At 34.4% G+C, this 25,644-nt stretch overlaps 4 protein-coding genes across 8 annotated transcripts; 1 reads left to right on the top strand and 3 right to left on the bottom strand.

Annotated features, from left to right (window-relative positions):
* Positions 1 to 1,119: 1,119 nt before the first annotated feature.
* On the bottom strand, positions 1,120 to 4,375 carry LOC107929693 (ribosome biogenesis protein BRX1 homolog 1). Its single transcript, XM_016861189.2, has 8 exons — positions 4,066 to 4,375; positions 3,812 to 3,953; positions 3,485 to 3,563; positions 3,219 to 3,343; positions 2,652 to 2,753; positions 1,811 to 1,879; positions 1,603 to 1,701; positions 1,120 to 1,483 (listed from the first exon to the last, which is right to left on the bottom strand). Exons 1-8 carry the CDS (start codon positions 4,272 to 4,274, stop codon positions 1,352 to 1,354), a joined length of 957 nt encoding a protein of 318 aa, XP_016716678.2. The 5' UTR covers positions 4,275 to 4,375; the 3' UTR covers positions 1,120 to 1,351.
* Positions 4,376 to 6,799: 2,424 nt separating this feature from the next.
* Positions 6,800 to 8,090, bottom strand: LOC107929805 (F-box/kelch-repeat protein At3g23880). Its single transcript, XM_016861314.2, has one exon. The coding sequence runs from the start codon at positions 7,984 to 7,986 to the stop codon at positions 6,805 to 6,807; it is 1,182 nt and encodes a 393-aa protein (XP_016716803.2). The 5' UTR covers positions 7,987 to 8,090; the 3' UTR covers positions 6,800 to 6,804.
* Positions 8,091 to 9,532: 1,442 nt separating this feature from the next.
* Positions 9,533 to 14,225, bottom strand: LOC107929798 (peptidyl-prolyl cis-trans isomerase CYP37, chloroplastic). 2 transcript variants are annotated; one of them, XM_016861307.2, is made up of 12 exons: positions 13,945 to 14,225; positions 13,355 to 13,615; positions 13,181 to 13,270; positions 12,895 to 12,990; positions 12,226 to 12,333; positions 11,959 to 12,008; positions 11,471 to 11,573; positions 11,116 to 11,169; positions 10,527 to 10,682; positions 10,303 to 10,425; positions 9,953 to 10,002; positions 9,533 to 9,861 (listed from the first exon to the last, which is right to left on the bottom strand). In XM_016861307.2, exons 1-12 carry the CDS (start codon positions 14,197 to 14,199, stop codon positions 9,750 to 9,752), a joined length of 1,458 nt encoding a protein of 485 aa, XP_016716796.2. In that variant the 5' UTR covers positions 14,200 to 14,225; the 3' UTR covers positions 9,533 to 9,749. The 2 variants fall into 2 exon arrangements, 1 of the variants encoding a protein (XP_016716796.2); XR_005920771.1 differs by having other exon boundaries at positions 9,740 to 9,861; positions 9,953 to 10,046.
* A 97-nt stretch (positions 14,226 to 14,322) lies between these two features.
* LOC107929796 (trafficking protein particle complex II-specific subunit 130 homolog) lies at positions 14,323 to 24,592 on the top strand. Of its 4 annotated transcripts, XM_041104837.1 has the most exons (22): positions 14,439 to 14,723; positions 15,200 to 15,429; positions 15,622 to 15,803; positions 16,054 to 16,237; positions 16,535 to 16,625; positions 17,160 to 17,320; positions 17,630 to 17,719; positions 17,807 to 17,968; positions 18,054 to 18,115; positions 18,234 to 18,324; positions 19,002 to 19,165; positions 19,352 to 19,565; positions 19,919 to 20,464; positions 20,552 to 20,761; positions 20,985 to 21,399; positions 21,497 to 21,587; positions 21,793 to 21,877; positions 22,566 to 22,755; positions 22,934 to 23,232; positions 23,570 to 23,660; positions 23,776 to 23,973; positions 24,354 to 24,592. In XM_041104837.1, the coding sequence occupies exons 1-21, from the start codon at positions 14,660 to 14,662 to the stop codon at positions 23,949 to 23,951; spliced, it is 3,798 nt and encodes a 1,265-aa protein (XP_040960771.1). In that variant the 5' UTR covers positions 14,439 to 14,659; the 3' UTR covers positions 23,952 to 23,973; positions 24,354 to 24,592. The 4 variants fall into 4 exon arrangements, with proteins under 4 accessions (XP_016716793.2, XP_040960771.1, XP_016716794.2 ...); XM_016861304.2 differs by lacking the exon at positions 24,354 to 24,592 and having other exon boundaries at positions 14,323 to 14,723; positions 23,776 to 24,237; XM_016861305.2 differs by lacking the exons at positions 14,439 to 14,723; positions 15,200 to 15,429; positions 16,054 to 16,237; positions 24,354 to 24,592 and having other exon boundaries at positions 15,674 to 15,803; positions 23,776 to 24,237.
* The last annotated feature ends 1,052 nt before the right edge of the window (positions 24,593 to 25,644 follow it).

Raw genomic sequence — 25,644 nt, 5'->3', positions numbered from 1 at the left:
CTGATCGTATTTGTGAAGTTTAAAAATTTTACTGGCATTGTATCAAATAATTTGGATGTTGGTTTGTATTTTATAAATTAGACAACATAATTTGTTGATACACTAATCAAGCGATAAGGAATAAAATACAGTAGTTGTCACAGAAGCCGGTTCACCTAATCGAGGCGGAGAGCCAAAGGGTATAAGGAAGAAGAAAAAAAAAGTGGAGCAGGAAAGTCGGGTGCTGGAGGTAAGATAGTTGGGTGTAGATTTGACATCTTTGGAGAGTTGGTCATTTCTTCCTCATTCTTAAACGTATTTATAGGCGGTTCTTGTGTAGGATGATGTTAATGTGTTGAACCTACCATTTAATCATTATTACGGAATGTGTGGGGTGGATATTTTCAATAATAGTCAATCATGACTTGATCGTATACAATAGTTGAACTCACGTGGCATTTGATAACTAACAATATTATGTTTCTCATGGAAGCCCAAAGAAGCATGCAAAGCCCGGGTTTTGGCTAACCTTCTCTCCTCCATCGTAGCATGTTGAGCTCTTTGAGGCATCTTGGTATGGCATGATCATTAGAAGCCGGCAAGAGCTTCTTTGCAGTGATGTCTAGGCTCTTTTCACCTCAGGAATAAACGGGAAATAATTGAATTTCAATCATCGGTGGCAGTATAAACGGCACTCGTTCAGTCTTTCTAGTTGGCATTGAATGATACCACTCAATGTCTCGTACTGGAAAATGTTTGCTTTAGAACCCCATTGTTTACTGATTGCAGCATTTTTTTTTGAGGAACTCATATTTCTTCAAATATCCGGAGAGCATATTAACCTTAACTCATATGGCGTTTGTGCAAGGCTTTCGGGTGTTATTGGTACTGAAAAATACATGAATAAACAATAGCCTATTCTCCTTCCTGTAAATTTGTTCTGGAACATTTAGCCCCTTTGAGTGCTCAAATGTATCTCTCTTCAGTTGTGATACTTACGCTATTAATTTATACACCATTCGAATCTATTTCTTATCATTTTATTATTGAGCATCAACAGAAATCCGCTACTAAAATTGTACCAGCAATGATATTTTTTACTTGACCAAAAACATTTCTGCATTTCACAAACGATGAACATAAAAAGAAACTGTAGACGATACCATTTTCTGCTCATAAGTCGTAGATAGATGATACTACAAATACATTCTGATCAATTTTGTATAACCAATCCATTGATAAAACCGAATGCTGATGCTAACAAAATTTTGAAGAGAAAATAGCTGACTAAAATCCATTTTTGGCAGCCAACGCGAAACTATTTTAGTCAATAATGATTTGATTTAACTTGTAGAACAAGAATCTTGAGATATCATTCCCTCCACATATCTGCAAATTCATCAGGCTCCAAAGGATTAGATAGCTCGTGCATTTTCCGCCTTGTCTTAGCTTTGACTTTCTTAGCATACTTCCCGGCTTTCTGCCTTTTCTCCAATGCTCGGATCTGAAAGAGAAAATGTGGCAAATTATTAAAATTTGTAGAGGAATGCGAGTCTATATAACAACACTGTTTCCGACACATATTAGGACTAGGACAAAGGTAAAGGAGTATAATCCTCGAACCTGGTTTGGTGAGACATAGAAAGGATTCTCATATAGCGTTGGACCTCCAAAGCTACCGGCGAATATCTTAATAGGATTCAAACAAAATCTTGGACCAACCTATACAGAGCCAGTATCTAGCATTAAATTACAATCACAGTACTACAAAATCATAATTTATTCTTATATATATATTATAATAAAGCACATATCACTGCATAGTGCATACCTCAACAAGGGTCATTTTATCAAGTCCCCCTCTAACCATTTTGTCTGATTCATTGTGAGGAACAGATATCTGCATTAGGAAACAGCGATTTTAAGAGAAATTGAATATTAATTCATCCATAAACAAATAATAAAGGTGCAAATACATGAAGTCTGCATTACAAAACTGTGTTTTGGCAAATTGAAATGTTAATCCATTCATCAAAAAATAATGAAGATGAAAACATATGAAATCACAGAAGCTTATGCTGCTCATTTCATCAACCATTTTCCTCTGTAGGCTTTAAGACAAGCGGAATCATCTATCATTCACAATATAAGCCATACAATAGGAGAAACAGATTCCCAAGTCTCAAAGAACAGATATTAAAATAGACTCAATTATACTAAAGTAGTACCATAATTAAAATATATGAGATCTCAATTCAAGAATCCATATGATGTCAAGGGGAGAATGTAGATAAGAGAACCACATAGGCATTTTACTAGAAAACTACAATAGTCCAGCCAAGTCAAGGTCCTCCACTTTAACCTAGACGATCTCAGCTAAGTTTTAAGGATGGAAATAACTAAGCTCTACAGCTCTTCCTGTTGATAACTCTTGTACTAGAGCAGCAATTCACATCCATTAGAGCAATCACCACTTAACATGTTTATGCTTCAATTGGCAGCTATAATGAGTTTATTACCAAACCAGTATATGTAATGCCCATATAATGCAGAAAGAAAGACGGATAAATGAAATTTCTGATTCCAGTTTAAATCTTAAAACCTTCAAACTACTACTAAGAATTTAATCTATACTCCATACTTGTGCCATATATCTTGTATAGTTCACTGACCTGATAATTGCGGAACCATATGTGGTCATCAGCAATGGAGAAAACAAAGACGTGATCATGATAAGGCTTAGATTTCCTGTGCTCCTTTGGTGTCCCAAATATCTGAAAGAAAATAATAGAAAAGAAAGTGCCGGAGAACTTGCAAGTTGCGGTATATTTGAAGTAAAAAAATCTACTAAATCAGTAAACAGAATTGCAACACTCAGTGCACAGGTAGTTGTTAGAACATTACCTCAATGGCTTGAAAGAAAACAAAAGAGAATCATCTTAAAAAGCTGTTATACCAAACAATGTTCATACCGTTTCACAAGTCAAAATGCAATAGCATTCATAAAGGACATGTCTGATTAGAGGAACAGTCTATGTAAATAGTATAAAAACATCTATTGTTCATATCAAATATCATTTGCAAGAAACAGCATTTACAATGCAACAGTTTGAAAGACGTGGGAGAGAACTCAAATGAGTTCATTCAAAGAGTGAGAAGTACATGTTTCATCTAAATGTGAGAAATATGACCAGAAAAAGAGCATTTATTTAAAAGGAGGAAAAACCACATCAAGGTACCTGTATGATCATCTCTTTCAGAAGCTTCCAATGAGCATCTTTCTCAAAATTGCTTGAGAAGGTCAACAAAGGACGTGAACCTTTCAAATGATTTCCAGTGAGCTTCAGTTCTTCCATTGTGTGAACTGAAATGCACAAAAGGAACTTCATTAAGCCACAAGAAACAAGAAGAATCATCATACCCTAATACTAACTAAACAACATCTTCATTTCATAGGGACCAAATCATAATAATGCATTTTAAGAAATTAAATGAGAAATATTACCAGCGTTAACCAAAAATTTCACAGATGGACCATTGGGACACCTTGCCATCCACAGGTAAAGATCTTGATGTTTCCTACACTGGCAAAAACAAGAGAAGTGTTTATAAACTTTGAACATTTTGAGCATAAAATTCTGAAGTGAAACAAAATAAAACCACCTTAATTTTAGATTAAAAAAGTCTTAAGTGACTACCATGTCCAAAAGTTACATATGACCCAAGGTTTACATAATTCTATGCATTTCAGTGAACCAAACCGAGCAAACTCATCAAATTTCATATTTTATCATGGAAAGTGCATTAAAAGCAACAAAGCTTAAATATTTACCTCAAAAAACAGAGCAGAAGAACAACCCCTCAACTCAATAAGCTCATTCAAGGTAGCCCCTTTACTACTCCTTGATTCAACCTTGTTATCCTTCTTACAATGAGGCAAAAGTGAAACCATATTCAACATCAAATGCCTATACCTACAAAACCCAAAACCATAAAAAAAAAAGACTTTAAAACCCATATAAGAAAAACAAAGTCAACCACACATCTAAGCAAAGAAAATAACATTCTTCATCCAACCAACCAAACCTGTAATTGATGCGTCGTGAACAAGTCACCATAACTTTTTCCTTGTTTCTAAAAACTTGGGGAGGATCCGTATTGGACTCAGTTTGTTGCTGAACTTCTCCCTTGTCTTTCCAACCGAAAAGTGACCTTTTGGGTCTCTCTGGAGCTGCTTCATCTTTCTTTTTCGGTTCAGCTGTCTGGGTTTCGCTGTGCTTCCGTTTCTTCCCCATTGTTTTAACAAAAGATGGAATTCAAAGGGTAGGGGTTTTTTTAGGGTTTTTTTGCTGCTGAAACTGATACTAAAGATTTTGTCTTTGATAAACCCTAGCTAAAACCTCATTCCTGGGCTTGTCCAGGAGTTTATAGAGATGGGCTCCCTTGGGTTCTCATTGAATCTAGATTGGGCTGGAAAATGGACTTTACTAAAATTTTCTTCTCACATTTTTATATTGCAAAAATTAAATAAAAAAAGGGTGAAATAATATTTTGGGATCTTCCAATACTTAATAATATGATTTATTTAATTATAATTTTAAAATTAAGTACATTTAAAAATAAATTATTTTTTTAATAATTATTGTGGCGCATAATTTATTTTTTAAGTAAAAAACAAATTGAAAATAAAAAGTTAGGAATTTAAGGGTTTTTTTTGTAATTAGGAATTTAGACATTTTTTAAGTAAAAAATAATTTATCTTAATTCTTAAACATGAAGATAAATACACTTCAACTTACTCAAATTTATGTCATTTCTATACTAACAACAATGTCGATACTAATAAAACTAAGACTCGATTGCAAGAAATTTAAATTTTAAATCCATTGAATAAAGTATTTATACGTATTATTTATTCCTCCCGCATCTATTAACCAATGATTGTACTATAACTAATAACATCTCATCATGAACGCCATACACAATTTCAACCAATTTCAAGATTTTTAGGTTAAGTCAACGGTTAAACCAATCAAGTTCCTGGTTCACTATTTCAATCGACTTGTCAAGTTCAATTAAATAAATCATTAAAAATTATAAAAGAAAATATTAAAATCTTGACTCAACTGTTTTTTTGTCTATTACAACCAATCCGTACTATTTTTACAATAATAAAAATATAATTTCATCAATTTAATAACCTCTATATTTATAATTTTTAAAAGATTAAAATAAAATTTTATCATTTGTAGGGGACCCAGTGCAATTTTAACTTTATTAATTTAAAATTATAAAAATTATAAAAAGCCTAAATTTTAGGGGGCCAGTCCCCTGCCCCAATCAACCAATTCAATACCCTTCTTCGAATCAATACCTCGACCAATTCCCTATCTGACCGGCCAGTCTGGTTTCGGTTCAAACAGCCTTGACCAAGGCCAAAAGTATAAGATTAGCGTAAACATTCAAGCAAATAAATAAAGGTTACATCCAGTTTACCTGAAAATCCTAAATCAGTTCAAAAACAGAAAACCAACACATCATAAACACGGCAATCTTTCATCATTACTAGTTATCAGTCCCTGCTTGCTATATTAGGCAATATCTTTGGATACAACATGTTTCCCTTGCATTGCAATAAAAAGTAACCCAACCCAAGGTTTAGCTCAATGGTCCATGCAATGACCTTTAAAAGGTATCAACATTTACAATCTCTCCAAGATACCGTCTCTTTTTTACCCAAAAAGAAAACCAACCAAATACAGAATTCCCTCTTTAATTTATATGCTAAAATTGATTTAAAGAGGCTGTTCAAGATTAGCAAGACCGTTTGTGCCATTTCAAATGGATGTCACAAAACTGCCTAGGGATGACTAAGTACAACCACGAGTCTATTCTAACTAAAACAAAACATGCAGTGCAGTGCAGACATATGATAAAAGACCATATTGAATGCCTGTTCCTTGATGAAAAGGCAAATTTATGCTTCAACGGTTTGAACATCCGCTGCGTTCCTAATACCCCTGTAAGAAATCAGAATAAAAGTGTCATTGAAGTAATGAAGAGAATATATCGTTCCAGGAATTGGCATTCGGAAACAAACACACTGTCTTGGTTTTCTACTAACATGAAAGCATAAGTACAACAGCCCATTCCTACATGAAAAAAACAAGGGGTTTATATTTGTAATCTTCAAAGAACAGACATGCCCGAGTTTGTATATACGGGCATGCTTACATGTGTGCGCATGTGTGAGCATGCCTGATAAAAAAGTACTTTTGATCTTTAAGATTGCAGCATAGATAGATTGACAGGCTTAAATACATGTAATACATGGTACATATCAAGCAGATATGCTACAAGGAACATACAAATGTCTTGCCTGCACAATAGGATGCGCATGAAAATATAACAAAGTTTTCTCCATAACCTCTGAATAAGAAGTTAGAACAAGCGGATCCAAAGGTTAAAGTTTTCCCTTATTTCCATAGCTTTTCATTTAGGCTTTATCCAAGGCCAATAGCATTAATCTCAATGGAGATCCACACCCACAAATTTGTTGCACAAATACCTCACAAGGACGGGTTTCAGGTTTTACACATATATCAAAGCAGACTCTTACAATTTCCCGATGTGAGATAGACGGCTTAATTTGAAGTTGCTAAAGTATTTAATCAATTTAGCTAACGTAAAGGGAGTTATGCACGAATCTCTTTTGCAAGCATGAATTTGAGATACATAGAGAGGCAAAACTTAGTAAATATCAAGTTCATATAAACCATCACTTAAGACAGCTATGAAAATAAGAGGTGAATGCACTTACCAGTCCTATGTGATTTCACACTCTCCCTCACTTGATTCGTCAGAATCACTTGAATCTATAGCATGAATTGCATCACTCACACTGCGGACATCAACCGCTTTGTCGAGTAACACTAGGCTCTCCACGTAACTACCAACATATAACAATTCCGCCCCAACCTCAACTCCATGAGGCTCCATCTGTTGGCAGTTCAAATCAAGTGAAGCCATCTCTCCATCATCCACTTGCAATAAGACTTCCCCATTCTTCCTAAATCCCAATACCCTTGGGAACCATCCACTTTGGTCAATCAAATGTAATGCTAACACCTTAGTCCATGACTCAACCACACCATACTCCTTCATGACCCACAATTCAAACAACTCACCATCTTCCCAATCTCTTTTAAGCACTGCAATGGAAGATTCCCCATATCTCATAGTTGATAAATCCATAGGACACAACCAAACTAAAGTTTCTGGCAAACTTATCTCAAGAAACTCCTCACTACTTAAATCAAACCCCAAAATTGCATTACTGAATCCACCATTTTTCCCTCTCTGATACCCTAACCAATGGAGTGCCCCATTAACAAAAGTGGATGAAATCCCTGCTTCAACAGCATACTTAGGTGAAGCGGGAGTAACCCTTTTCCAACAATTTTCATTAAGTGAAAACAAATAGGGTTCAATCAACGTCTCACCTTTTTCAACCCCAACTATAAGTAGCTTATAATCATTGGTTCTCGAATCAAACCCAAACCCAAAATTTAAACGTACATCATCAGTATAGCAGCAAATATTTGGTTGAGGCAATGTAATGTATTTTTGAATGGAAGGGTTCCAAAAAATGAAATTCAAAACATCTTGTGGTAAAAAAGTAAGACAAACTAACCCATGGCAAGAACCAACCACTGCAGAACAAGACAAACACCCAAAAACAGGGAATTGAAGCTGCTTGAACTCATCAAAGTCATCATTATCATAATGTAAAAAGTAGTTTTCTTTGCCCTTTTTAAAGCACCTAAGGAGGATGAAAGGAGTGTTGTTGGGTTCTGAAAGTGAAGCTTGTAAATGGGTTGAAATGAAAGACGGGTTGCAAATGAGACTGTTCCAGGTCTTACAAACTGACCTGCATTTCACCAATGACTTTATTGGGAGCCTTTTAAGGATTTCAAGGATCACTTCTGCAGGCAAATAATCAGACATCTTTTTCTCTTTTGCTCAGTTTTTGAAGAAATGAAATCGACATGTATAAAAGGGGAAGAAGAAGAAGAAGAAGAGACTAATAATTGCTTTATTAATGACAACCATAATATTTTAAGATTTTTTTTTACTTTTCTTCTGTTATCTAAAAACTTTCACTTTACTTTATGAGATAAGATAAGGGTGGGTTACATTGAAACAAAATTAAAGTAAAAAAATATCGTTACAAAACTAAATTAAATATTAATTGACCTTCTCAATCAAATAGTTTAATTCATTGATGTTGAAGTCATCATCTTTAGTTATAAATGTATATTAAATAAAATTTATTTTTTAGAAAAATAAAATATTTTTAATTATTACATGATAATGATGCCATGACTATATACAAAATTATTTTGAATTTGGTTAAAATTTTATTATTAATCATTATATTTTGTGTAAATTGCTTAATTAATATTTATATTTTAATTTGATTATTTTTATTTTTTGGTATTTTCGAGTTGTTTAATTTTAGTTTTTGGTTTTTTATATTTTGAAATTTTAGTCCTGAATATACAATAATAATAAAACTTATTTAGTTAAATTATGTTATTATTTTTATATTATGCCTAAAGATATTCTCCAATTAGGTTATTCTTAGTTGCTAAGTTTTTCATATTTTAAAATATTAGTTTTAGTGTTAACCATAATTACTAAATCTATTAACTATTTGTTCTGGGAATAATGTGTGGCTTAACATTATACATATAATAATATGTTTGGCACATCAAATTTTGAAAATAATAAAATTTAACTCAATTAATTTAATAGCTATCATATTATCAGAATTAAAATCTTAAAAACATAAAGATTAAAAATCACCAAATTAAGTACACAACTTATATATATGGTATATTTTAACCATCAGATCTTATTCGGAAAATGATATCGAATTTGTGATAAATATTAAATAACAAATATTATTTATATTTTTCATTTTGAGAGTAGAATCTATTTGGGTCTAATTATATCTTTAAAAAAAATAAAAAATTTATGACCAAAATCCAGTGCAAAGTAGCTTCTAGGAAAAGGGGGGTGTGGCCGGTGCAGTAGCACCACGTCACATGGAATTCACACTTTGGTCTTTATTGACCCAAACATCTTTAATTATAAAGTTGTTAAAAGTTTTGAAATTGCCAGGGAGATTCGGAAATCTGCCTCATTCTTCAAGATAATCTGATAACTTTAGATACTATATCTATATAATGAAAGTAACATGAGACTTCTGTGAGAAAATTTCTTTAACTTTTGTTGACTTTTCTTTAATACTATTTTTTACGAAGTTTCTGTGCATCTTTGCTAACATTATCTTGAATTTTAGACTAATAATCAATTAATTCATGCATAAAAATATTGCCTAAATATGTGGCTTGAAGAAAGTAAAATCTTAGCTTCAAATTTGTTCTCCATCCAGTCCATTCTTCTTGTATTTGTGAAGGGATAAAGTGGATGAATGTAAAGAATTCTTAAGAAGAAACAATGGATGCAAGTTTGGAACTAATGCTTGTTAATAAAGCTTCAATGAATTGATTTAAAAAGTAAAAGTGGTTTTAATAATTTACAACAAAAATTCATATTCAAAAGAGTAAATACCTTCAATTCAAACTGCAGCAAGAACTCCAAAAATGACCTTTACAGCTTATAGAATAGCCTTACCACTTAAATTTTGAGAATGATACATGGACTTCAAAAATTATGGAGATGACCCTTTCTGAAGAAGTTCTTTAGCTTTCACTTGGCAATACAAGGCGATCTCGACCTTCAACTAGCTTTGCAGATTTGATGATATCTCCAGTTTTTATTTGTGGTAGAATCTCTCTTCCAGCAGTTATATATCTGTATGTTGAAGTTAAATTCATATGAAAAGTCTAGCCAACAATTAGCTCATACATAGATGTATCTAATCCAAAGGATAAGATGACATTACCCGAAAACGGAAAATTGACCTTCTTCAAACGATATGCCTCCCAAACCAGACTATAAACAAGTAAAATCATCATCATACAGCTTTAACCAGATAACTGGAAGATATATTGGACAGGCAAGGGTGAGCAGATGGTAGAAGTAGACTATTTTACCAGTATATCTGTGTTTGGTCCATATTCAGTTATGGCTACCGCAGTTTCATCATTTAAATATATGGAAAAACCTTTTTTTTTAAAACTTCATAATACTTGTGATGGACACATAGCCATATTTGACACTCACACCAAATTTGGGTAACATAGGAAGCAGATAGTAAGCATTGAATTAGATGGAGCTTTGAAGTATACTTACATTCCTTTTATCGTATAGATAGAAGAAAAATTGATATGGTGACGAGTATTCCTCAGAGACTTCACTGTGTGCCATAGCAACAGCTCCATAAACAGATAGGGGAAGAACCGGCAATTCGCCATCCTACCAGGAGAAATAAAAGAATGAGACTATGAACACTAAACTGGAAAATGGTATAGCTGCAATTTCTGGACATATGTAAAAAATCAGCTATGGAGTCATACCTGAACACTTAAGGTTGTTTTGTACAAAGGCTCAAACTGTCCCGATGGCATTATTTCTAGGGGAACACTGTAACCATTCTTTCCAGTATCGTTTTCAGAGATGATAGCTTGATTAATACAGCTCAGCTTTGTTCCATCATATGCTCCATCTGTCACCTGAAGAATTATAACTAATTCTTAGGAGCGTATGTGTGGTTCAATCACCTTAAATTGCTATTGTTCACAGATATTGCAGCATTTTTAACCAATTCGCATACAGAAAACTAGCATGGTTTTAATCAGAAAGATCAAAGCACAAACCGATTCATCTACTAAGATAGTAAGATTTCAGCCTTGCTACGTTTATCATTAACAAATAGATATAGCTCAACCAATTAAGGCTCTGCTCCAACTATTAAGGTTGATTAGGCCAAGCATTTGCTTTTATGAGGGTATAGTCATGTTATCATCCGTCAATGGACAGCAATAGTGAAGACACTAACAACATGTCATTAAACTTATAGCATAGACCTAATTGAATTTATTTTAAAATGTAAAATGATATAGCAATAAAAACCGATGTCAAAAAAAAGAAGCTTAACTACCTTACCAGTTTTGCAAAATTTCCGGTGGTTAGTGGTGCTGAATATCCATCCAAAACAACCTGAATTGATAGAAGATAATCAGTTAACTGTAAATTTGTAAAGCGTCATTCAATTTAGCTCTGTTATTGTTTTCAACACCCCCAACCCGTCACAAAAGATGGTATAGTAAGCAGATTTAGAGCAATTGTCATGATTTTGTTTGTCTCAGCAGTATTCAATGTCGTTCTGAGGCCTGAGCTCCAAATAACGTGTTAGGTGACAATCAGAGATGTAGTAAGACAGTTGCTATCGACATGTGATAGAGTCTTAAGTTGATAGACGCAAAAGGAGAAATTTATAAAACTGTCAGGTTCAACATACCTGAATTGTGGCAGTCTTTCTGAGTTCACCACCAGCTTCTGGGGAAAATGACGAACCATCTCCTTTCTCAATAGTAAGTTCAACAATTGCTCTCCCTGTTAGCCTAGAGACCATAACTAACACCATTTAAAATAAAAAAGTAGAGACAAAACCGGTTTAAACTTAAAGCCTACTAATCACAAATGCAATCATGCAAGCCAAACGGGCACTGAATGACAAATTGTTACCATAGAGCAAATGAATTGTAAAAATATATAAACAGCAGTCAAATAGTAGAGAAAACAGCTAGATATTAAAAAGATAATAGAATTGCATGTAAGTATGTTTGTGGAAAAGAAAATGGGGAAAACTATGTTGCATGCTTCAAAATAGGTAAACCAAAAGTAGATTAACAAAATAAATTGCATTAACCAATCAATTTAAAACATTTGAATATAACAACCCTCAGTAAAACATTGAAATTCTGACTTTGGCTGTAGAAGACTGACCTTGGATATTTCAAGTACTGCTCAGGTAACAAAAAGGACAACCCCGGGGCCTATTCCACAATAATAAGTTGAGATGTTACTATACTTGTACTATTTTAACAACTAAACCTAACACATACAATCAACAAAATTTCTGCATATAAAATCAGCAGCTATAACACAAGTAAAGGAAGCCAATCAATATTTTGATCCTTCAAATATCTTATAGAAAATCATGAATCAGAATACGCACAAAGTATAACTAGGGAATAGTAGTATAGTACTTACCTGCAACAACTCCAATTCAGCAACGGTATCTAGTGAAGATGCAAGGCCAACAGATACTCTATCTGGATCCTGATCCTTGATAGAGTTTAGGAGTGCTTCCAATCCACCCTAGTAAACCAAGGAATATCACAATCAGTCCATGAGGTCTCTCTGCAAATGAATGAATCCATTCATCAGGGAAAAGTCCTCCCTACCAAAGCATAATATACATAACTGAGCCCCGGAAGCATAGGTTAACCCATATAAAATTTTTTGCTTGAGCATTTTGGTGTGACAAAAAGCAATCTAAGGAAAAAAGCATTCCATTTTCAGATATTAGGATAATTTTTTTCTGGCTACAAACCAGGTTTTATCCAGCCATGCAACCTTGCAATCATATCCAAGTGAACTTTTAGCTCAAAAAAGGGACAAATGATGTTGGTGTCGAAGAAACTTGGAGCAAAATTTAGCCATTGACTTCAAGAAACAAATTATATTCAAATGGGTGAGGGTCAAATTAAATATCTGATACTGTATTTAAAATTCTCATCACATTCTTTTTCTTCCTTTGGTGAACCAAAAAGTAGTTTGTAGTTATTCTTGCTGGAATGTGATCTCAAGGAGACAAAAGAAGATAAAAACTATCGAGTGTCTCATTTAAGTTAAGATGATTCTTTTCTTTCACGGTACCTTCCCATCAACAAGAGATGAGTAAAGAGTTGAACCCTTCTCCCTTAGATCTGCTGGTATACTTGCCAAAATAGAATCCTTTCCATCTACAGCTATCTGAAATTAATCAAAGAGATATAAAATCAAAAGACAATAAGGAAAACCATATGTATATACTTAAAGGAACAAGATATTGACATGGGAAAACAACATAGAATGAACAAAGATGAATTCAAATATGAGTGAGCTCCAATGGTATGAGTTCCTTAACTTCTTTAAATTGTGTACAAAAGGAACTACTAGGTACCTTTAGAGCTTTCTTGACATTACCCTCCATAGTTCCATAAGGCTTTCTTTGTGGAATCCTCAGCAGGTAGGAAATATCTTCCAAAGAATCCTATAAGCAAAAGAAAGATGGTAAAAAAAGGCTGATTAGCATCTAACCATACACAATATGTGAATTCAATTATCAGTTTAAAACCTGTATAGCCTTCATGTTTGTATTTGCTGGGATAGCCCTTCTTAAAGCAAGCTCCCCTGTCCTTGGAAGCTTTGTTTCAGGAGAGTAAAGCACAGCATTTGCAGGTGAAATAGACCAGAAGTCCCAACCAGCTAAAGGTAATGGAGAGGTAATTTCGGCTAAAATAAGTATCACAGCAATCACATTCTCAAGTTTCATCGTTCCATTAATCAAATTTGACAAGTTGAAACTTGTAGGAATATTTCGGCATTGTGACTTATCCTGCATCACTAAATGCACTTTTAGAATGTAGGGAAAAGCTTGAAAACAGGATTGGGTTTGAAAAAGAATCACAAAGATTAATGACTAAGGACTAGTAAACTGCTTGGATAATTTTAGTTCGTTAATACGGAATCATCAATGATTCATCCTAACTTCAAAAAAGATCATGTAGCATATGGCTAGTCATAGGCATAAATCATGGTCTATCTAAATTGTTCTGAATTGAGATGAAATTAAGAAGTACCATGTCACTGAACACAGACTGAAAACATCAAACCCACAAATTATATAAAGGTAAATTCAACAAGAATTCAAGGTAAAACCCCAACCTTGACAAAGGCTTCTTTAGAAGCCTTGCATTGAACTTTAAGCTGAAAGGGTCTTGCATTCTCTTGACTACGAGCTTGACTGAATCGAAAAGCGAAATGGGTCGATAAAAAATGGCGCTTTGGAGTTGAAGGAGTGAAAGAAAGAGTAATGGAAGAGGATAAAGGAAACGCCATTGCAAAGAAAAAGGGAAAAAAAAAAGTAGAAGGCTGGTCGTTACAGAAAGGAAAGATGGGAGAGGTTTTGGCGCGCCTCATCTAGAAATGTATTACGTGGAAGCTGTTGATTGGATGTTTTGGGCTTTGGCAGATGAAGTTAAGGACGTGTTTGGATTTTACACCTCTAAGAAATATATGCAATTTTTTTCATTTATAAAATGTTTTTGATTAATTTTCTTTAAAAAAGCTTGAAATTTTTGCTCAAAGAAGGGGATTTTAATTTTTCTTAAATTATAATTTTAATAAAAATTTTAGATAATTAATTTTTACTTTGACTTAATCCAACTTGTCTCAACCGAAAAGCTTAACGAGGAATTTGGGAGATTGATTTGAATCCATGGAGAGAGAGAGAGAGAGAGAGAGAGAGAGTTGGGAGTATAAGCGAAACCAACACTTAATCTCACTGCAATAAACCCATTTTTTTCCCTTTTTCTCCTTCACATTTCTGCATTTGCTCTATGGATTTTATTAGTTTATTGTAGATCTCAAAAAGAAAACAATGGCGAACTATTTAGCTCAGTTTCAAACAATAAAGAGCACTTGTGCTCATCTCATCATTGCTGGTAAATCCCTTTTTAATTGAATTGAAACTTTTTAACTTTGGGTTTGGGTTTTTCTCTTTTTGGGGGAATTTGTAAGTTGTTAATTGGATTTTTGTTGTGGAAATTTGTGAAGGGTTGGTGTTAATTATTGATGATTTGAGCTTTAAGCTTTTTAGTTGATTTTACGAAGTGGGCTCTTCAAAGACTGAGGGATTGATTGGTCACTCTCATGTATTTTGTGTGTAAAAATAAATACAATACAAACTGCAAAATATATCAGTACATTTTAAATGTATTGTTTATTAAATGTGTCAATATGGAGTCTAGTTTTTTACTTTCTAATTGGATGAATTCCAAGTTTGCTGCTCTGCAAGATGTTTGTATGTTAATAATAACTGGTGAGCCATGTCTTAGCATGAAGTCATGAACTAGCAAGGAATCTATTATGATATTCTCCTTACTTATATTTCTAACTGTTGCAAATGAACCGTTTACAGTTGAAGATGTCAGTGACTTATGGCCTGCCGTCAGGAACAATTTCGAGGAGAGGCTGCCATTCAGAAGAGCTTGCTTGAATAACAAGACCCGTAACCCTGTGTTTTTGGAGAATTTGCCTGCTGAATTTGTGTTAACCACTGATGCAAGATTACGTAGCAGATTTCCTCAAGAGCAGTACTTATTTTGGTTTCGGGAGCCATATGCAACTCTGGTTCTTGTTACATGTGAGGTACTTTCAATCTTGTTAACCTGTTTACAGATTCATAGACCTATGACCACACAATGAGAAAAATAAAACGGTTCTTTAATGTTTTTTTTTTCTAAATTTTATTTATTAGTGTCTGGTTCATCTTACATGTTGATGTTCATTTTTCATTTTTGTATGTGTGCTTACTGTTTTATTCACGTTCATTGTCCCCAGGACCTTGATGAGTTCAAGAATATTGTTAAACCACGCCTGAAAGTGTTTGCTCAAAATGATGAGCGGGAATGGTTTATTATATTTTTATCTAAAGCTCATCCAAACAATGATCAGGCCACTAAAATGGCTAAGAAAGTATATGCCAAATTTGAAGCTGATTTCAGCTCCAAGAAGAGGGAAAGGTAAGCTTGCGGCTCTCAGCAGCTTGCGGCTCTCAGCAGCTTGCATATATGTTCTTATTGATGTCACAAGTACTATTTGTATTGTTGCCAATGATTTTATTGTTGAAGTAATGCTTTGATCTTCTGCATGCATGTTCCAAATCTTTGCAAAGAAAAATTAGGTGAAACTTTGAAAGTAGCAGCCTCAGGAAATTGGTGTTTGACTTTTCCGATGTCGCTTTCTGATATTCTAAAACTGTGCTTCACTTAGGTGCTGCAAATTTGACATATATGGTCCTGAACCAAATTTTTGGGAAGAGTTAGAGTTCAGGATTATGGATTCTATCAAAAATACATTGGATAGACGAATACAATTCTATGAGGATGAGATACGCAAGCTTAGTGAACAACGATTCATGCCGATTTGGAACTTCTGTAATTTTTTCATTCTGAAGGTTTGGTCCTGTTCTGAAAGTAATGCAGTCATGGCTGATATTGATCCGGGGATAAACTTTATGGTTTTCCATTCTTTTGTGTTACCTCAGCTTCATTTTTATCTTAAACATATATCATAATCCTTTTCTGGTTTCTATCTCTGGAGATTGTAAAAGAAAAGGCGAACTTGGCCAAATCTATTTTTCTGTTTAATTAATATAAATCCTTATTAACTATCACATTAGTTTACATATCCCAAAGAAAAAACAGATTATTTTAACCTTGGACGTTTAGTGCTTCATTTTTCTTTTTCTTAGGAAAGCTTGGCTTTTATGTTTGAGATTGCTCATCTTCACGAGGATGCCTTACGTGAATATGATGAACTAGAATTGTGCTACTTGGAAACAGGTACGAATAATATATATATGTTCCTATCTGTTGAGTACCCATTTTGTTTTGTTTTAACTTTGCTACTCCATATTCTCTTTTTCTGTTTATGTTTCCAATCTGCACTGTGATTTTGGCACATGACTATTTTTAAGTTTCTCTTGTAACACTTGAAAACAATAAAGTTGAGCCTGATAAACTATTTGGCTTCTACTAAATAAGGTTGGGTAGTTAGGTAACCATTCAATGCATACAAGCTTATAAATAACTATTCTTTATATAGTGTTTAACTTTTTCCTGTAGTTTTTTTACTTGAAATTTGGCAGCCCCAAGATATTGATTATGACACAATGTTAATGTGATATGGCTGCATATCTCAGTTTCTTTTTTTGGAGTTGACTTGGTAGATATGTGAGCACATTTGTCATAAGGCCAAATTTATGACTGGTAATTGTGAAGGTGTTTTCTTGAAATGCTTCCCTTTTCTTGTGAATTTAATAATTTCTTTTTCTCCCATAGCACTTCTTGATCTTATTTATTAATATATAACTGCAGTTAATATGGGTGGGAAACATAGGGAGTTTGGAGGACTAGACTGTGGTGATGATCGGGCAGCACTGCTCAACCCTGGAAACAAATCATTGACGCAGATTGTTCAAGGTGACTCATTCAGGGAATTTGAATTCAGACAGTATCTCTTTGCTTGTCAATCAAAGGTGACTTTAAGTACTTATGCATCTCACTATCTGATTCCGTGAGTAATTACCACTAAAATGAGTTTGTGTTTGTTATTGTCAATTTTTAGAATTTTATCAAAGTGCCCTTCTTAATGGGTTATTGGAATCTTATGGTTAATTTTTCAATAGCTGTTGGCTATGCAATTCCACATGATTTAACTTTAGTCTTCCTTCAAATGTTCAATGTGTGTTTATTTCTTTGTAATTGGCTTATTAATTTCAAGCCCATAGTTGAAATTTCTGTGTATGTGCCTATACTGTGTCTCACTGATTAGTGTTAACTTGCAGCTCTTATTCAAACTGAATCATCCTTTTGAGGTTGCTTTGAGGGGTTATTCATTTATAATTAGTTTCTCAAAAGCCTTGGAATCGAATGAGGTATTTGATAATGTTTGTTTTCTTCCAGCAACAGTTTGGTCACTGTTTCCATTTTTCATGTATTCTTTCCTCATGGATTTGTTGTAGAGTATTCTGCCCTTCTGTATGCGTGAAGTTTGGGTAATCACTGCATGCTTGGCTTTAGTCGATGCAACCAGTATTCAATATAATGATGAAGATGTAGCCCCTGAGACAGAAAAGGAGTTCTATCGCGTTCAAGGTGACCTTTACTCACTATGTAGGATTAAGGTAAAACTTTTATTTCTTGTTTTAAATAAATAAGGGATGTTCATTTTGTAGAACAACCACTGAAACATATTGATAATTGTGGCAGTTATTGAGGCTTGCATATCTAATTGGATATGGAACCGAGATAGAAAGGAGTCCTGTTAACAGGTACGCATTCAATTTTTGGAGATCAAATCTACCTTTGACTTTCCATGAATTTGGTTACTTGTGCAGTTGAGGCCAGTTTTCTTACAATCTAATTCTTTTGTTTCTTTCTTTTGAGAAGTGCTTCTCTAAGCATGCTGCCTTGGCCCAAGCCGGCAGTTTGGCCTTCAGTTCCAGATGATGCTACCTCTGAGGTGGTTGTGAAAGAAAAGGCATGTAATTATTCCACATCTAAAAACTCATAAAACCAGAAAAAAAAAAAAGGAACATCCTTTTTTTTAATAATAACTACACCATTTTAGTGCAGGTTTATGTGTTTCATTCTTTGGAAGTAGTATAGGGCTTCTGTTTTTCTCCCCATCATGTATTTTTTAACATTCAAAACATTATAAAATAGAGGTTTAGCAAAAAAAAAAAAGGATAGGTTCACTGCATAATGACCTATTCTTATTCAGTAGGCTTTTTCGAAGTAGAAACTTTTCTGAGGGAAGAAACTAGATCAAGTTAGTAGCTTATGTCTTTCATTGTCTGCATGCTTCAGATCAACATAGAACTGTTGTTTAACGGTGGTCTTTCCTTACCTTACCTTACCTTACCTTGCTAAAACTTCGAAGAAAGTGGCCCTTTTTTGGAAGTACATAATAACACTTTAAATCTTCAAAATATAGGTTATTTAACGGCAATCATTATTCAGATGTCAAGTTCATAGCTTCTAAAGTTAAAGTGCTATATGATCATACCACTTGAATAGTATTATTGTTCTAGATTGTAATAAAGCATCATTGCAATTGCATGTTATCATAGTCATAAGCTTTATGCATACACAATTATCTAGTCCATTAATGTCTTTTTCTATTTTGATCAGCTTTACCTTCTTTATTTGGTTCAGATGATCCTGCAAGAAACTCCTAGAGTCAAGCACTTTGGCATTCAGAGGAAACCCTTGCCACTGGAACCTACTATCCTTGTACGTGAGGCAAACCGGCGAAGGTCTTCGCTTTCTGTTGGAAACTCATCAGAGATTTTTTATGGCAGAGTAGAGTTCAATGATGGGTAAGGAAATCTCAAGAATCAAGGCAAACGTTTCTTGGCTGTTTTATGAAGATGAGTTACTATCAATTGAAAGTTTTTCATTTCAAGAAATTACTTGACCTTTCTTTTTTGATTTTGCATTTTCATTTTGCCATTTTGTTTTTCAGAATTAAAAGTTATGTCAAGTAAATATATGCATTCTGACAGATTAGCTGCAGATGTACCAGCAAAGATGCCCCAGGCAGATAAAGCTCATGAATTTATGATGTCACGTACATACTCATCTCCTGGAAATTTCGATTGCTCGATTGGTCGACCTATGAGACTTGCTGAAATTTTTGTTGCTGCTGAACGTGCTCTGAAGAAAACAATTTCAAATCCTGATCTCCAGAAAATTTTGTCATCTGTAGAGAACTTTGAGGTATCAAACTAAGGCTACACACATGTACTGTTCATGTTTCCACTGTTGAGAACCATTCTTTTTGGGAGGGAGGGAGAGGACAATCTCTTCTTCAACCCTTGCTAGTTGAATTGAATATACTTGACAATCTCTGTCTCCTCCCCGTTCATATTTGATTCCTTAAAATAATTAACAAACATTTACACCAAAATTACATTCTCCTTGGGGTTATCACTTTGAGTCCATAAGAGTTTAGATGTTAGACCTTTATTCATTCTATAGTCCAATAGTTATTTTCTGATGTGGGAGCACTGATATTCAATATTGTGTATCTTCTGTTTTTGTCTCATCAATTCCTATTTGAGTCATGGCAGCAAAAATATATGGAGCTCACTAAAGGTGCTGCTGACAATTACCATCATTCTTGGTGGAAAAGATATGGAGTTGTCCTCGATGGTGAAATTGCAGCTGTCTGCTTTAAGCGTGGGAACTTTGACCTAGCTGCAAAGTCATATGAGAAGGTTTGTGCCCTTTATGCTGGTGAAGGATGGGAAGATTTATTAGCTGAAGTCTTGCCCAGTTTAGCTGAATGTCAAAAGTCACTCAATGATGAAGCTGGCTACCTGTTATCTTGTGTGCGATTGCTTTCGCTAGATAAAGGTTTATTCTTATCGAAGGAACGCCAAGCTTTTCAATCAGAAGTTGTTAGTCTAGCACATAATGAAATGACGAACCATGTTCCTCTTGATGTATCATCGTTAATTACATTTTCTGGAAATCCTGGGCCTCCTATGGCGCTATGTGATGGGGATACTGGTACCTTATCTGTGACCGTTTGGAGTGGATTTCCTGATGATATAACTCTCGATTCTCTTACTCTCACTTTGATGGCTACATATAATGCCGATGAAGGTGGTAAGGTATGGTTTCTAAGACAAGATGATGCTAGAATGTTTGTAAGCTATGGTGTAGCATGATATGACTCATTAATTTGATTCATATTTCAGTTACGGAACTCTAATGCCACTGTACTAAAGCCTGGTAGGAATACAATCACATTTCCTTTACCACCACAGAAGCCTGGTTCCTATGTCTTGGGAGTTCTTACTGGCCACATTGGACAGTTGACATTCAGATCTCATAGTTTTTCCAAGGGAGGTCCAGCAGATAGTGATGATTTCATGAGCTATGAGAAGCCAACCCGGCCTATCTTGAAGGTACTCTCTCAGTCCATCTCTCTTTTGGATTGAAGTAGTGTCTTCTCATGTAATATGGATTAAGAAATGTCAGGACAATAATTTTCATCATCATTTTAAAATGCAAACTGTTTTTATTATTAAAAATATAACTTGGTAACATTCACAGCTGTAATATCAGGAAGCCGTCCATTCTTTTGTTCTATTTCTTCAATCTTCTGATCAAACTTTCTCTTTCACTTAGGTTTTCAAACCAAGACCTCTAGCTGATCTGTCTGCAAGTATATCATCTGCCTTACTGATTAATGAAACTCAGTGGATTGGAATTATAGCACAGCCTATAAACTACTCCTTAAAAGGTGCTGTCTTGCATATTGATACTGGTCCTGGTTTAATGATTGAAGAGTCACATTCCATTGAGATGGAGAGCAACAAAAAGGCTGGACATGGCTCGGTTGGTACGGCAAACTCTGGTGATGCTACAAAAGATAGTTCTGTGGCTGCAAAAGATTGTTCTCCAGCTGCTGATAAACACTTTGAGCAGTTATGTCTTGTAAGCGGTAAAATAGAGTTTCCAGATTGGGCCAGTGATGTATCCTCAATTTTATGGATTCCTACTCGTGCTATTGATGATAAGCTTGCAAGAGGGTCATCTTCAGGTCAGGAAAAAAAAGCACAAGAAAGTTATGATGGTTTAAGTTTTTAGAGTTTTCTGCATCTGATAGATCATTTATGTTATGTTGCATGCTGTGGCAGGGGCCCCTGAGAAACAAAGTATTGTGGACAGAATGAGGACAATAGCTTTGAAGCTTGAGTTTGGGATATCAAAGAACCAGATCTATGACACGTAGTGCCTTTCCTCATATATATATTTTAGTTTTTCTATACATTTGAGTATGAATTCTCTTTCTCTCACTCACTCACATTCACAGAACACCCACCAGCATCTGTATAAGCCCTCAACATCGTCTCTCATATCTTGTTTATCTGGCTTTTTACTGGTTTTGTATTTGAATTCTGAACTTTATTACGTGATCTACTCTTATGTGCAGAACCATAGCTCTGCATTTCAGTGATCCTTTCCATGTGAGCACAAGAGTCGCCGATCAATGCAATGATAGTACTTTGCTTTTACAGGTTGTATGTCCTTAGTTTCAAACACATTTGTGTATGTGTGCTTCTTTTGGAACATGTTAATGAAGTGACTATAATTTATAGATATAACAGCTCAAGCTCCTCATGTCTTGATTTTCTTATATATTGGAGATTGCAATGAACAGTTTAATTAAGTGACTATAATTTATAAATAATTTTATCGAAAGTAGTATTACTTTTGTCTGATCTACTTTTGATGCTTATCTTCAGTTGTCAGATGACATGCTTGACCTTGATGTATAGCATCCACAAATGTGATAAGCTTATACCTTTTAATGGCATTACTCAACCAGTGACTATACCACTTCATATGAAATAATCTGGCAGTGCATGTTGAATTAGAAATTTGTTGTATGTGGTAAAGTAGATGTATGTGTTGCATGTGAATAGGAGAGGTTGTTTCAATCTTACCATTAATGTTTTATGCTGAAAACTACATTCTCATTCTTTTCTTTTATGCTTTGCAAAAGTTTATTCATTAATAAAATAGAAAACCCCAGCAATGCCTCTGGAGAGTACAATGCTAATGAAAGAAACAAAACAATAGGATCATCACATCAAACACACCAATTTATCTTTCGCCAAACAATCACAATTCTAACATATTTTAACTCATCAACCGGCAGATCATATTTTGCATGAAGCTCATGTTGGTTCATGTCATTTCCAGGTAACACTACACTCCCAAGTGAATGCCACATTGTCTGTTTACGATGCTTGGCTTGACCTTCATGATGGATTTACACATGCTGGACAAGGTAATGGAAGACCTATTTCTGCATTCTTTCCACTTGTCATATCTCCAAGTTCAAGAGCTGGACTCCTCTTCTGTTTATGCTTGGAGAAGAGAACTGCTGAAGGTACCAACTTTTCCTTTTTTTATCGTATGAGGGTATATGGCTGTAGGCTTCTATTTATTTGACTCTTGTTTATTCAAATTAAATTCATCGACCTCTATATGTTATACCTTCTCAGAGAAGTTGTACCCTCTCACATTGCCTCATACTTATGACAAGCAATCAATCTCTTGCTTTACAGATGAAAATAACGTACCACCAGAAAACATATTAAACATAAGATATGAAATTGCTGGTGATAGGACCATTGGGGCACACCCACCTGTGACTATGAAATCGAATGAAAATGCTGAGGATACTAGTAAGAATTTAGTCTTCAGGAGTGCTCTTGTTCTGCAGCAGCCTGTCCTTAGCCCGTGCCTGGCTGTAGGATTTCTACCTCTTCCTTCCGATAGTATTCGAGTTGGGCAACTTGTTACCATGAAATGGAGGGTTGAAAGGTTGAAAGACATTGAGGAGAAAAGAGTTCCTCAAAACAATGTAAGTTAAAACAATCTTATAATCCACCAAATTCAGTCAGGTATAAGCATGAACCCATGCACCAGAAGTTGAGTTAAATTTTGGCATATTACTCGTTAAAAAAGACCCACATCACCCGAGGCTTAACATAATTGATTCATTTAGTCACACCCAAGAGGTTGCATTTGACAGATTTGGGGTTCGGATCCTAACAACTGCAATCCCTTCCCTCTTTCCCCAGACTATGGCCTGCTTTGTAGAAGGAAAATCCTTAGAGAAGCTATTAGTGAATACTGTGCAACGCTTCTACTTTTTGTTTACATTCAGCTACTACAAATTATGTTTATTATAATGACAGGACAAGATGTTATATGAAATCAATGCAAATTCTGATAAATGGATGATTGCTGGGAGGAAAAGAGGGCATGTTTCTCTCGACATGAAGCAAGGTTTAGGAACAGCTTCCCCATTTACCTTTTAATATCGATTCCTGTGCTTTGCAGCTAAGCAGAAAGCATTAATATTTCATTTCTGTTGCTTGAAATTGTCTTTTTTTTTTTCCAGGTTCAAGGATAGTTATTTCCATATTATGCATGCCCCTTGTTTCTGGATACATCCACCCTCCTCATCTTGGGCTTCCGGGTATCGATGAAGTGAGTATAACCTGCAGTCCTGCCGGATGTCACCTGGTTCGCGTCTTGCCTCCTGCTCCTAGTTCATCCTTCTGTGTTCCAGCATGATTTTCCTGGCTTCTCTAATCAGGTCATATTTTTTGGCTTTTGAAGTAGATCCCATTCAGCGAAAATCTAAGTCCGAGATAAAATTCATGTCTCTGTTTTGATTTTGCTCAATTTTTGTAAGTTTTCAACATTTGGAAGAAAAAAAATCAAGAGAACTTAGCTGATATAGATCAGAAAAGATAGTTCCTTCAATGCTTTCAAAATTAGTACATATACAAAGAACTGTGTAATATCTGTGCACAACACATTATGCATATCAATGCGATTCGATTCCATTTTGAGTTAATATTCTCATCATGTTTTTTTTTTTCAAAGTCATGTATGACTCTTAGAGTTTTAAGTAATTACGCATCCATTTGGTTATATATTTTAGAAACTTACGCCCATACCACTACTTCACAGTTCACACTCTACATCAACTGCAAAAGCGTGTGGAACCATGTACGTTGAAAATAATGGTATGATTTCACTGTAAGCGTGTGGGACAATGCACATTGAAGATAATTGTAACCCTATGATCTGGTTCCTATTTGAACAATAATTTTCAACTTCATTTGCAGTCTTTTGCTTTATGTCCATATTTCTTTCTAACTCAATATATGCCTAAGGTTTCTTCTCTTCTATGTCACACACAAAATATTTGAAATCTCCTTCTTTATACTTGTTTAAACCCAGATTCGATATCTGTGTATATACTTTAGTGATTAACTTTTTAAAACTTTCTCAATCACCTAAATTAAATTTCAAAAATATTAAAACACACGTTCGGGGAAAATATTTGTTTTTAAACATGTACCATTTTTTTGGTAAACCAACTATTTTTTTCTCTAATGAAAAAAAGAATTAAGCATCATCTGTAGTTTTAGTGTGTTTTTGTTATAAATAATGAAGTAAAAGCAATATATACCCCATGATTCCATTTCACTGGTTGCAACTATATAATCATATGTGCAGCATGTATACAAACATATACATGTAAGGTTTTTCTTGAAAAAGTTACCTGTGTTATCTCTCTTTCTTTGATTATATAAGCATTAATAATATTGTATTAATTTTATTTTACATGTTAGATTATGTTTATCACATATTTTAATTTATTAAATACTTCATATTTAGGCTAATTTACCAAAAAAAGTCTATTTTTTAAAAAATTTACCGAAATGGGCCGGTTTTTTAATTATTTATCGGAATGGGCCATTTTCCTCGAAATCGCGGTTCCTTCCACGTCAGCAGGTCGCGCTGACGTGGGCGCGATGTGGCCGCGCGCGTGAACAGTGCCCAATGGTCAAAAAATTGACCGTTGCCCCCCCAACGGTCAATTTTTTTACGATATAAACCCCCACCCCTTTTATTTTCACAAACAAATTCAATATCAATTTCCTTCAAAAATTCTCTCAATTCCGTTCAAAAATTCTCTCAATTTCCTTCCAAAATTCTCTCAAACTCTCAAATTCCTTCCAAAATCCTCTCAATTTCCTTCAAAAAATCTCCAAATCCATATTAAATTTCTTTTTCCATTAATTTTCATTATTTTAAGAAAATTTTAAAATTTTTTATTTTTTTTAAAATAATTTTAAAATTTTTAATATTTTCAACAATGGCCGGATCATTGATTCATCTTGATAAGAATCACATATCGGTGGAGCAAATGAACATGGTAAGTATTAAATTTAAATTTTAAATTTTAAATTTT

Source organism: Gossypium hirsutum, chromosome D11 (assembly GCF_007990345.1).
Source record: "Gossypium hirsutum isolate 1008001.06 chromosome D11, Gossypium_hirsutum_v2.1, whole genome shotgun sequence".
Taxonomy (NCBI): Eukaryota; Viridiplantae; Streptophyta; class Magnoliopsida; order Malvales; family Malvaceae; genus Gossypium; species Gossypium hirsutum.
The sequence above is the reverse complement of the archived record's forward strand: the minus strand, read 5'-3'. Positions and strand labels throughout refer to the sequence as shown.